The 12,229-nt window shown below is 38.2% G+C and overlaps 2 protein-coding genes across 8 annotated transcripts in view; one reads left to right on the top strand and one right to left on the bottom strand.

Annotated features, from left to right (window-relative positions):
• The window catches only part of MTIF2 (mitochondrial translational initiation factor 2), a 42,509-nt gene extending 34,395 nt beyond the window's left edge, over nt 1-8,114 (top strand). For all 7 annotated transcript variants that reach the window (XM_007107049.4, XM_007107048.4, XM_007107046.4 and 4 more), the window contains 7 exons: nt 624-748; nt 2,049-2,253; nt 2,609-2,861; nt 3,515-3,655; nt 5,278-5,442; nt 7,187-7,327; nt 7,895-8,114. In XM_007107049.4, the coding sequence (XP_007107111.2) occupies nt 624-748; nt 2,049-2,253; nt 2,609-2,861; nt 3,515-3,655; nt 5,278-5,442; nt 7,187-7,327; nt 7,895-8,067 (1,203 nt within the window). In that variant the 3' untranslated portion in view covers nt 8,068-8,114. The remainder of the gene's footprint in view (nt 1-623; nt 749-2,048; nt 2,254-2,608; nt 2,862-3,514; nt 3,656-5,277; nt 5,443-7,186; nt 7,328-7,894) is intronic.
• A 1,187-nt stretch (nt 8,115-9,301) lies between these two features.
• RPS27A (ribosomal protein S27a) lies at nt 9,302-11,890 on the bottom strand. Its single transcript, XM_007107050.3, has 6 exons — nt 11,853-11,890; nt 11,691-11,755; nt 11,155-11,209; nt 10,678-10,763; nt 9,870-10,001; nt 9,302-9,487 (listed from the first exon to the last, which is right to left on the bottom strand). Exons 2-6 carry the CDS (start codon nt 11,736-11,738, stop codon nt 9,338-9,340), a joined length of 471 nt encoding a protein of 156 aa, XP_007107112.1. The 5' UTR covers nt 11,739-11,755; nt 11,853-11,890; the 3' UTR covers nt 9,302-9,337.
• Nucleotides 11,891-12,229: the final 339 nt, after the last annotated feature.

Raw genomic sequence — 12,229 nt, 5'->3', positions numbered from 1 at the left:
GGTATTTTTTGATTTCCTCTTTGATTTCTTCAGTGATCTCTTGGTTATTAAGTAGTGTATTGTTTAGCCTCCATGTGTATGTTTTACAGATTTTTTTTTGTTGTTCGATTGGATAGAACTTCAATTGTAATGTAGCATTGTAAAGAAAGTGAGAGGAAAGGGGCTTCCCTGGTGGCGCAGTGGTTGCGCGTCCGCCTGCCGATGCAGGGGAACCGGGTTCGCGCCCCGGTCCGGGAGGATCCCACATGCCGCGGAGCGGCTGGGCCCGTGAGCCATGGCCACTGAGCCTGCGCTTCCGGAGCCTGTGCCCCGCAACGGGAGAGGTCACAACAGAGGGAGGCCCGCATACCACAAAAAAAAAAAAAAAAAAAAAAAAAAGAAAGTGAGAGGAAGAAAACACAATTGTAGAGACAGATGGAGCACAGAGGGTGTATGTTTTACAGATTTTTTACAGATTTTTTCCTGTAATTGATATCTAGTCTCGTAGCATTGTGTAATTCATGTTTTTAATGCTTAAAAAGAAAAGTGTAACTGTCGAGGATTATTTGGCTTTCTGATCCTGGTATTTACATTTACAGATATTATTTATCAATGTATATTAACAGTTGTTTTTGTTATTAAAGGGTGATAACATGATGGCTTTGGCAGAGGCAACAATTGCTCTTGCAGAAATATTAGAATTGAAAGCAGACCCTACTGGTCCAGTTGAAGGAACAGTAATAGAATCTTTCACAGACAAAGGAAGAGGGTAGGTCTGTTAAAATGCTTGTTTTCTAATAATTTTATTCCATTGTTTTTGTGACTTGATTATATAACAGTATCTTATGTTTATTGCACATTATTGTTAGTCCCTGAACAACTTTTTCAAAGCATTTGTTTTAAAAAATATGGATTTCCCTGGCAGTCCAGTGGTTAAGACTCCACGCTTCCACTGTGGGGGGCATGGGTTCGATCCCTGGTTGGGGAAGTTCTGCATGCCGCTGTGGTGCAGCCAAAAAAAAAAAAAAATTAAAAAAAAAGTATTTTATTGCACTGGCACACAGAACACAAACATGCAGTTATCAGTAGATCATAGTAAATATGTGTATACATTTAGTAGTCATATTTAGGTGACTTAGTAGTTCAATTTGCTTGATTTTTTTTTCCCCCACTGACTTAACTGAATTGCTAAAGCCTTATAGACTAACATAACTTGGAATAAAATAGCAATTGTTGCATTTTAGGGTTTCTAAATTCTTTGTGTCCTTACCCATTAATATATAGTAAGATTGTTGGAATAGTGTTCTCTTCTTTAATTTCCCTCCTTATTATCAAAAGAGGTCTTTTCACTGCTTAACAAATTAGTTATAGAAAGGAGATTAGGATTCTGTCAGAACACTTAGCTCTCTGCACCCTTCACTACCATAACCTTACAAGAAATGTTTTTTGTTTTCTTTTTTTTTTTAATTGTGGTAAAAAGTGCATAATATTAAATTTACCATCTTAACCATTTTGAAACGTACAGTTCAGTAGGATTAAGTATATTCATATTGTTGTGCAACAGATCTCTAGAACTTTTTCATCTTGCAAAACAAACTCTATACCCATGAAGCACTAATTTCCCCGCCCTCCTCCCCCCAGCCTTTGGCAACTATCTTTCAGTAGTTGTTTCCATGATTTTGACTACTTTAGATACTTCATATGAGTGGAATCATATAATATTGTCCTTTTTGACTGACTTATTTCATTTAGTATATGTTCATCCAGGAGGTTCATCCGTATTCTAGCATGTGACAGGATTTTCTTTTTTTTTAAGGTTTTATAATACTCCATTATATATATATATATATATACTGCATGTTCTTTATCCATTCTTCCATTGATGGACATTTAAGTTGTAATTAGGAAGAAATGTCTTTATAGTATGAAAAACTGTTTGAGAAGTGGTGGAATTAACCCTGTGTGTTCAAATTATATATTTTTTAATCTCATAAAGATATCTTTACTGAGAAAGTGCCATTACATTCTGATTATGGCATTAAGAGTATATACTTTTATTTTCATATTAGTCCTGTTACTACAGCTATAATTCAAAGAGGAACTCTGAGAAAAGGCTCCATTCTGGTTGCTGGAAAGAGTTGGGCAAAAGTACGCTTAATGTTTGATGAAAATGACAAAGCAATCAATGAGGCCTGTCCCAGCATGCCAGTGGGAATTATAGGCTGGAGAGACATCCCTTCTGCAGGAGATGAAATTCTTGAAGTAGAATCTGAGGTATATCAAGCTTAATTCCTATACAGTAGATATGATACAATGATTTAAAATATCAATCTATAATGTTATACCAAATAAGTAATAAATAATTCAGTACTATAATGGGCTGTGAGGGGGCCAGTGATGTCATTTTAGAGTTTGGCTGTAAAATTTGGCTTTTAAAATTTGAGATAAGATTTTTAAATAATTTCAAATTTACACAAAGCCTCCATATTAAAGTTTTGTAAGTTTCTTAAAACTTTAAAATTAGTGGTTTCATATATGAGCTAGGCTAATTTCATAGTGGAGGAAAAAAACAGCAGTTACTGGTTTCTATTTAGTTAAATAATTCCCTTTTTTTTTTTCCCCTATAAAGCCAAGGGCACGTGAAGTTGTTCACTGGAGGAAGTATGAGCAAGAACAGGAGAAAAATAAAGAGGATCTGGAATTAATAGAAGAAAAGCGAAAGGAACACCAAGAAGCACATCGGAAAGCCCGCGAGAAGTATGGCACTTTGCACTGGAAGGAGAGGTCATTTATAAAGTACAAAATAAAAAAACAGCAGCAACCCTTAAAGCCAAAAGAAAAAGCAGGAGGAGATTCAAATGTACTTCCTATAATTATTAAAGGTGACCTTTAGAAGATTTTACTTTACAACTCATTTTAAGTATTTCATCATTCTCACAATTAATTTGGGCCATTAAATTTAAGCCAAAATGATTTCAGTATTTTCGGGGGGTCAGTTTTTTTAAATTGAGATATACTTGACATGTAACATTATATTAGTTTCATAATGATTCAGTATTTGCATATATGGTGAAATGATCACCATAATAAGTCTAGTTAACATCTGTCACCATCCTTAGTTATAAAATTTTTTTTCTTGTGATGAGCACTTTTAATATCTACTCTCTTAGCAACTTTCAAATATGCAATGCAGTGTTATTAACTATAGTCACCATGCTGCATATTATATTCCCATGACATATTTATTTTATAACTGGAAGTTTGTACCTTTTGACCCTCTTCAGCCTTTTTGCCCACCCCCTCACTGGGGAAGATTTCCTTAGTAAACATTATCTAGTGGATTTTCTTGTAAATGTACATTTGGTTCTTTATACTTTATTCAGTTAAGTAGATATTTATAATGCTAAACCTAAATAAAAGTGGATTTTGTGGTAAATGCTATTCCTATTATTGCTTTAAATAGATTATTGTCATTTTTGTGTCTGTTAATTTCTAACTCCTAACACCAATAATTTTAAACTTTTGCTGCATTTAGGTGATGTTGATGGTTCCGTTGAGGCCATTTTGAACATTATGGATACCTATGATGCTTCACATGAGTGTGAACTAGAGTTAGTACATTTTGGTGTGGGTGATATTAGTGAAAATGATGTTAACCTTGCTGAAACATTTCATGGTGAGGATTCCATTTCCTGTTTGTTTAACTGTGTTCCCTAGAGCATACTCTGAACCATTTGCTTCTGTCTTTTGTTGCTGGGCTAGTCACACCTGACATTTTACCCCTATCGGTATCCCCCTTCCTGTTGCAGTTCAGGCTCAGCTAGTGGTTGAGGGCAAACAGGATGTGCAGTATTGCAGCCACAACTACACTGTGGCTGTCATTGTTGTACTGAGACTTTGGGGAACTATTTCAAGCCCCAGTAGTATTTTTTGAATGTACCATTACTGCCTCCTCACCCCTTCCAGTTTCCCACCAAACCCAGGCTTGGTTCTCTCTCTCTCTCTTTCATTTAGACTTTTTGAATGCTCCTTAATCTGCAATCATCCTACTCAGTACTTTCCTTCATCTTTTACTTTTGGTTGCCTATTTTTGTTTACTTATAATTTTACAAATTATATTTTTCTTAAATCAAAAGCTCTTTTTAGGTTTATATGCCTTGAAGACAAGGGGACTGTTTATGAGTCAAACTTACGATACACAGAAAGGGGACTCATGACTGCATAACTGTCGCTTTAACTAGGTTTAGCATCTAGGCAAAGCACCAGTGTTATTGAGTGATTAATGAATCATTTAGGAAGGGGGTACTTCATGACCTAACTTGAATAGAATTAGATGTTACCTCTACTACTGAAAAGATGTTTTCAATAATGTTGGTTAATTCAAAGTATTTTATGGGCACTGACTTTTCTATTAATGTAGATAATATGATGCATTGAATGATTTCTTAATGATAATAAGACTTTCAAGGTGGTTCTGTTTTTCTCCTGATTAAAACATTTGCATAAATTTTTTTTTCACACCCCCAAGGTATTTGCAGTTAAATACATTATTTGTTCTTTGGTAAAATGGTCAGCTCCATGGAACTTCTTTCATTTCTTAAATAACTCTTGAACTTGACCAATTAAGTAACTACAGTTGACACTTGAACAACACGGGTTTGAACTGCGGGTCCACTTATACGTGGATGTTTTCAATAGTAAATATTACAGTACTTCAAGATCCGAGGTTGGTTAACTCCTCGGATGTGGAGGAACCGCATTTATATGGAGGGCCAACCATAAATTATGCTCGGATTTTCAACTACATGGAGGATTGGTGCCCCTAACACCTGTGTTGCTCAAGGGTCATCTGTATTTTTTGAATATCTTTTGGCCAGCTGAATACCTAACAGCAAACAACAAAAGTTGTAGACTATAAGATTATAATTAATAATGGAATTGTTATTAAAATAATGTAATATTTCAGTTCTAATCATTTTTTTCTTATTTCTCTGGTATGAAAGCTTCGTTTAGCATATTGCCTTGCACATTATGGTCATTTAAAATAATGTTTCTTAAATGATTGGATTTAAAAATCACAAAGAAATCTTCCTTGTTTAATAAGTCACAATAGAATTTATAAAATCCTTTCATTAATTAAAAAATTAACTAGTTTTCGTGAGAAAAAATTATAGAATTTACCTCTCCTACTCGCTTTTAATTTAAATAGAAGCAAAAAATTTAGATTTGAGTTTTTGCTTGAAAGACAAACTGTTTAATGCAATATTTGTGCTACTTTATTGTATTTATGCTTGCCAGGTGTTATATACGGCTTCAATGTGAATGCAGGCAATGTTATCCAGCAGTTGGCTGCAAAAAAAGGAGTAGAAATTAAACTTCACAAAATCATTTACCGTCTTATTGAAGATTTGCAGGAGCAACTGAGCAGTAGATTGCCCTGCATTGTGGAAGAGCACACAATAGGTGAGTGTTCACTGAATGTTTAAACATTCATATCTAACCTGCTGTAAATAACACTTGAAAGCAAAGTTTAAGGGAAATGTATTTTGCTGTTTAAATATGTTCACTGTTCCAACACATATCCTGTGTTCTAGAAAAAAATGACTACTATAGATAAAGGTTCAGTGTAACTTCGTATGAATTATAAGCACCTGCCCTCTGCAAGGTGTTGTGCTTTTGGCTGTGAGGATACAAAGGCAAATAAGGCAGTAAGAACTTGCCCTCTAGTTAGACATAAACCACTTATTGTAATACAGAGTAGACTGGGATGGGAGGCATAAACATTAACAGTGTTGTGGAAGGAGCCATTGATTTTGTCCTGCAGCTGGCAGAGAAGTCCACCATGAGAAGAAAATTTACTTTACATTTAAATATTAAACATTTAAAAATATTTTTTTCTAACATATCCCTTGGCCAGTTTAACAGCTAAATTTATTTCAGATGGACTGAATCAGTTTATCTGTTCTTTTTCCTCCCCACATCCAGATATTTTTGGTTAACTTTTAATTTTGATGATAGTTTTATATTTCCAGAAAAATTACTGGAAAAGTATAAGCAACTCCCTCCCAGTTCACCAGTTGTTTACATTTTGCCCCATTTGCTTTAGTCCTCCCCCTTCACACACACACACACACACACACACACACACACTTTTTTTTTTCTGGGCCATTTGATAGTAAATTTGAGATATTGTGTTCATTTGCCCCTAAATATTTGCATTTCCTAAACACAAGGATGTTCTCGTATAAAACTGCAGAACAAGTATCAAACTCAGGAAATTGAACATTAATACTCTTATCTAAGTCACAGTCCATGTTCCAATTTTGTTCATTGTTCCTATATAATGTACTTTATAAATATATATTTTTCCCTCAGTCCAGGATCACAGATTAGGTTCTTCAGTCTTTTTTGACCTTCACATTTTTGAAGTGTATATAGGCCAGTGATTTTGTTGAATGTTCTTTAATTTGGATTTGTCTGTTTCCTCATGATGAGACTCAGTATTTGCATTTTTGGTCCACAGTACAGATTTATTTTAGGCTTTTCTGACCTACTAAACATGATCACACAGAGATTTGTATGTTCTTGTGCTAAGAGCAATTTGGAAAACTGAGTCATAATGAGGGTTTCCAGGAGTAAGTGAGCACCAAATAACACTAACCCTAGAAAACTGGTACATTATAGTGTGTGATACCGTGTCATTATTGGAATTTGTTTTAAATTTCAGTCAGTAAAAAAAAATTAAACTGACTCACAGAATTAGTACTCTTAAGTGTATATAAATTACCCATGGTGAGATTAAAAATAAATCAGGCAACAACGGATGGTCCATTCAAGAAAATATATTGAGGGACAATTGAAAATTAGGTTTTCATGGAGCAGAAAGGAATTATATTAATCTTATCAACTGATACCATCTTCTGTTGCATTTTATTCATCCAAAAAAGTGAACATTTCATTTTTTTTTTCATTTTTTTGGTAAGCACATGTAGTTTTGTTGATTTTCTTTTCCAAGAATACCCAAGGATTTTCATGTTTTTATTGGGCAGGAAAATAAAGTTGGTTGAGTCAGAGAAAATTAGGACTTCCATGCACGAGTTTGTAATTTTTCTCACACCTTTAACTGTTACTCTGCCGAATGTCAGAAAATTATGTATTTCTCAGAATTTTTGTTTTCTGTATACTTAACGTTCTCTTCTTCCTAAAGGTGAGGCTTCTATACTAGCTACCTTCTCTATAACAGAAGGGAAGAAAAAAGTTCCTGTGGCTGGCTGCAGAGTCCAAAAGGGACAGTTAGAAAAGCAAAAAAAATTTAAATTAATACGTAATGGACATGTTATTTGGAAGGGTAAGCAACATAAAACTGTTTCTATATCATATTCAGTCACCAAAACCTGATGATCCTGGGTAACTGAAATCTTTCACTCCCATAATCCTACTTCAGGCCACTTCTTGCTAACTCATATCTGGCCTCCAGTCCTAATGACTCCCCCAGGATTGTTAGTCCCCATATCTGACTTTCTAAGCTTCTAAAAATTGGCCCCAAACTAGCTTTCCAGCCATGTCTCTTCTACACTTGGATCCACATTATATTTTCATCCTTTCTTAACAACCTTGTGCCTGCATCATCTTCATCCTGGTGTAACTCATTCTCAAGTCCAAGTATAACCCCCATCCCCTGTAAGTGTTAACCTTTGAAAAGGGAGACAGTACTTTTCGCTACAAATCACATCTTGTTTATAGCAAACTTCATTTTTCTTTGGTTTCCCTGGCATTTCGTCCCATCTTTTAACACGGCAGGACTGTAAAATCTATAAGAATTTCACTGTAATTTTAACACCAGACTACAACTGCACTTGTTGGGTACTTATTTGTTGCGTTATATGAACCGTAAGTTGTTTTTTTTTTTTTTAAGGCTCATTAATCTCACTGAAACACCATAAAGATGATATTTCAGTCATCAAAACTGGAATGGATTGTGGTCTTAGTTTGGATGAAGAAAAGATAGAATTTAAAGTGGGAGATGATATTGTCTGTTATGAAGAAAAAAAAGTTCTAGCCAAGACTTCTTGGGATCCAGGATTTTAAATTTATGTTAAAGATGTAAATGATTAAATGTTTTGCTTTATTACAGAGCAACTAGTTTTGTCTTACTAAAGGTAATAATTCACCACTCACTACTGGTCAGAAAGTTCTACCAAACATTAACAGGTGTAACTGTCAAAACGCTACAGAATTAGGAAACCTTATTTAAGGACACGTCCAATTAGAAATCCTGGAGTAGGGAAAGAATATAGCTAAAGGGAATTGTCAATTATTGGTACATCAGTGAATCTAATAATCAGTTTAATAAACTTCAAGTGCTTACTTTAGTTCATTGATATCAAGAAGCAGGCCTCCCTGAACTGTGCTCCATAGATAAAATATGGTACCAGTCAAATACTGTGAAACCATTATTTTTCAGTGTCAGCAGTATCAGTGAGCAAACCTCAGAACTTAAATTCCAAAGGAGTTCACACTCAAAATTAAAGGACTTTGGGTGAATTTTTTTAATAGATCTTTATTGGAGTATAATTGCTTCACAATAGTTTCTATTGTAAAACAAAGTGAATCAGCCATATGCAGATGAATTTTTTTTTTTTTTTTGCGGTACGCAGGCCTCTCACTGTTGTGGCCTCTCCCGATTTGGAGCACAGGCTCCGGACGCTTAGGCTCAGCGGCCATGGCTCATGGGCCCAGCTGCCCCGCGGCACGCGGGATCCTCCCGGACCGGGGCACGAACCAGTGTCCCCTGCATTGGCAGGCGGACTCTCAACCACCGCACCACCAGGGAAGCCCTCAGATGAATTTTTTAACTGGTAACTTCTTAAAGAGAGCTCTGCCACCTTTAAACTTCCTTTGTAGGAAACAAGTGTCAATACATTGTAGCTTCTTTTTAGGCAAGGTTATAATACCAATTCACACAAACCAATGTTTCTCAATCTGGGGGTGGGGGAGGTTCCTCCCCACCCCCGGGGTCATTTGGCAATGTCTGGATACTTTTGGTTGTGGGGAGGGGTAGTGTGCTACTGGCAGCAAGTCGGTACAGACCAGGGATGCTGTTCATCACCCTATGATACACAGGAAAGTGCCTACAACCAAGAATTATCAGTCAAAAATGTTAATACTGCTGAGGTACAAAGAAACTGGCCTGTATCTAGACAGCTGGTATCAAATACAACATAATTCTGCCAAGTACAGGTTACCTAAGAAAATAGTGCAATTTGATGCTTAAAACCCACTTTTAAAATCACTGGAATAAAACTCAACATTTAAACGTTAGTTCGTTAGTTCATGTCTTTTATTAACCAATATACAATCACTTGTCTTCTGGTTTGTTGAAACAATAGGTCAGACAACATTTGCCACAATAATGTCTGTCAAAGTGGCTGGCCATAAAAACTCCAGCACCACATTCATCTGAAGGGCACTCCCGACGAAGGCGACTGATTTTGCCATTCTCATCCACCTAAAAAGCATAAACTTGCTGTCAATATAATCTTACAACATACTGTGAAGTCTAGCTTAAATGACTCAAAATATTTAACCTTTTAATCACACAACAGTGATATTTCTTAGTACTTATAAACCGAAGCACCCCAAATTCTCACCAATAATTACTACAACAAAAAAGTTCAGAGTTTTTAAAGCCCAGCCTTGCAAGAGGTGGACAGAGTAAAGACCTGAACCCAGATCTGACCTCAAAATCAGAAACTTAGTTTGGAATAAAGTAGCTAGAGGTAAACCCCATTATATAGAGCTTATTCAAATATCAAACAGGAAAAAACCCCAAACTTCTATATTAAAGAGTTTGAAACCAGAGATAAATTATTTTTAATAATTTGGCTCACCTTATAGTATTTCAGGACAGCCAGCTTAACCTTCTTTCTCTTATGCTTGTTCTTCTTGGGAGTGGTGTAAGACTTCTTCTTCCTTTTCTTAGCACCACCACGAAGTCTCAACACAAGATGAAGAGTGGACTCCTGTTATTGAACAGAGAACAGAACAGCCTTTAAAAATGGTTGCATTAATGCTAGTGCTCCGTGAATGGACAACCGGCATCATACACATTCTAACTGGATATGACAGGAAGTACACCCACAGATGGGGGAGTCTTAGAAAAAAAGAGGTATCTGATTCCCATATAAACTCTTAGTTCACAGAGAGATTAAGGAACACATTAAATTACACCATGGGATACAATACACAAAATCCAAAATGTAGAAGACTATAGCAGCACTTCTCAAATATTGGTGCAGAAATCACCTGGGAACCTACTGCTAATCTAATGCTATTCTCCCCACTTTTTGAGTATTAGTCAAAATTTCCAAATTAAGATACAAATATTCATACTTAAGGGACTTCCCTGGTGGCGCAGTGGTTAAGAATCCGCCTGCCAATGCAGGGAACACGGTTGTTCAAGCCCTGGTCTGGGAAGATCCCACACGCCGCGGAGCAACTAAGCCCATGGCCAAAACTACTGAGCCTGTGCTCTAGAGCCCGCAAGCCACAACTACTGAAGCCTGTGTGCCTAGAGCCCGTGCTCCGCAACAAGAGAAGCCACCGCAATGGGAAGCCCGCGTGCAGCAACAAAGACCCAACGCAGGCAAAAATAAAAAAATAAATTATACTTAAAGGGCTGCTTTCCTCCAAACAGACCTTTTGAATGTTGTAGTCAGACAAAGTACGTCCATCTTCCAGTTGCTTGCCAGCAAAGATCAGTCTTTGCTGGTCAGGAGGAATTCCTAATGGGAAACAAGTTGAACAAATTAAGTGACTGCAAAACAAGCATATCTGCTCAAGATTTATAATCCTGAATCAAATAAATGTACTAACATCCATCAGTGAGTTTTTACTACAAGGAAAATGTAAATGTTTAAACGGTTTATCTCATTTAATCCTAAAACATGTTAACCACTTTACAGATGAGCATACATGTGTAAATTAACACGTCCAAAATCACACAGGTGAAAGGTACTCCAGCTTGGCTCCACGCTGATAAACGTCTGTCTATTGTGTTATTCCAAAAGCATTTTTGTCATCTGACCTCTTCCCACCCCACAAAGAGCAGGTATGTCTAGCGCCTGACAAAGCCTCTGCAGGTTAGTTTTTCTGAATCAGAAAATATTAACTTGCCTTCCTTGTCCTGGATCTTGGCCTTTACGTTTTCTATTGTATCCGAGGGTTCGACCTAGGAGTTTAGAAGTGCAAACGTATAGGTAACACAATCAGGAACTAGAGTAATCACTCCATTCAGTTGGAAGGTTCATCCGAGAGCCGAGCCGGTGGGGGCTGAAGCCTACCTAGTAGAGCCGCTGGCTCACGCAGCTGGAGACAGGCTCCCCGGCGCGCACGCTCCCTCCCTCAGCCCCGGGCGGCGGTGGCCGGGCCACACGTCCTCGCGCCCACCTGTGGGGAGCGCCAACCTCCCACCTCGCGACCCCGGTAGCGGCTACCTGGCGGGAACCACCAAAAGCGACAGACTCGGACTTTAGGCATCGGCAACCTGCCCTAATTCCCAGCTCAGCAAAACAATCCTCCCTTTGCGGCCAAGTTTTAGAACCCAGGCTCGGAAACGTATTCTAAGGCGGAAAACAGCGCGCGTGCCGAAACCCGCCTCAGACCCCCACCCCTCCTTCAGGCCGCGGTTTCTCCCACCGCCTGGCCCGTACCTCGAGAGTGATGGTCTTCCCCGTCAGGGTCTTCACAAAAATCTGCATATTGGCGGCGGTGCCACCTGAGGGTAAGGAAAGGGAGGAAACGGGTGAGGTTGGGGACAGAGGAGGCGCGATGGCAGGCCGCGGGCCGGAGAACGGCCTAGAGCACATACTCACCGCAGATGGCGGATCCGAAAAGAAGGGAAACGCGCCGGCCCACGGGCTTTGCCGGGGCTCCCGCGGAGGCCCCGCCTCCTAGGCGGCCACGCCAAATGCCTGAGCGCTGTCGCAGCGGCTGTCCAGCCACGTGCCAGACCAGGTCGTGACCTCATTTGTCCTCCCGGTAGCCTGGCTTATTTCTCACTTTAGCTTTCAGAACGCTCTTGAAATAGCAGATTTAAGCAACTTAAAAACGTCTTTAAAAGAATTTTCCACCGTAGTTGACGTGGCTAAGAGGGTCTTTAAAAGGGGGTGGGGTTGAGGGGGCCTCATGAGGAAAACGGAGGAAATGGAAGTGTCTTCTGGGAATTGTAGTTTTCTGCTGCTTTCTTTTC

Source organism: Physeter macrocephalus, chromosome 12 (assembly GCF_002837175.3).
Source record: "Physeter macrocephalus isolate SW-GA chromosome 12, ASM283717v5, whole genome shotgun sequence".
NCBI classification, from domain to species: Eukaryota; Metazoa; Chordata; class Mammalia; order Artiodactyla; family Physeteridae; genus Physeter; species Physeter macrocephalus.
This window is presented reverse-complemented; position numbering and strand designations above follow the sequence as displayed.

What these genes read in the sequence shown, in the direction of transcription:
- RPS27A (XM_007107050.3), bottom strand. Translation starts at nt 11,738, where the DNA reads ATGCAGATTTTTGTGAAGACCCTGACGGGGAAGACCATCACTCTCGAG. An exon ending in CAAGATCCAGGACAAGGAAG is followed by an intron (nt 10,764 to 11,154) that starts GCAAGTTAATAT and finishes GTTTCCCATTAG; the next exon opens with GAATTCCTCCTGACCAGCAA. An exon ending in CTGTCCTGAAATACTATAAG is followed by an intron (nt 9,488 to 9,869) that starts GTGAGCCAAATT and finishes TATGCTTTTTAG; the next exon opens with GTGGATGAGAATGGCAAAAT.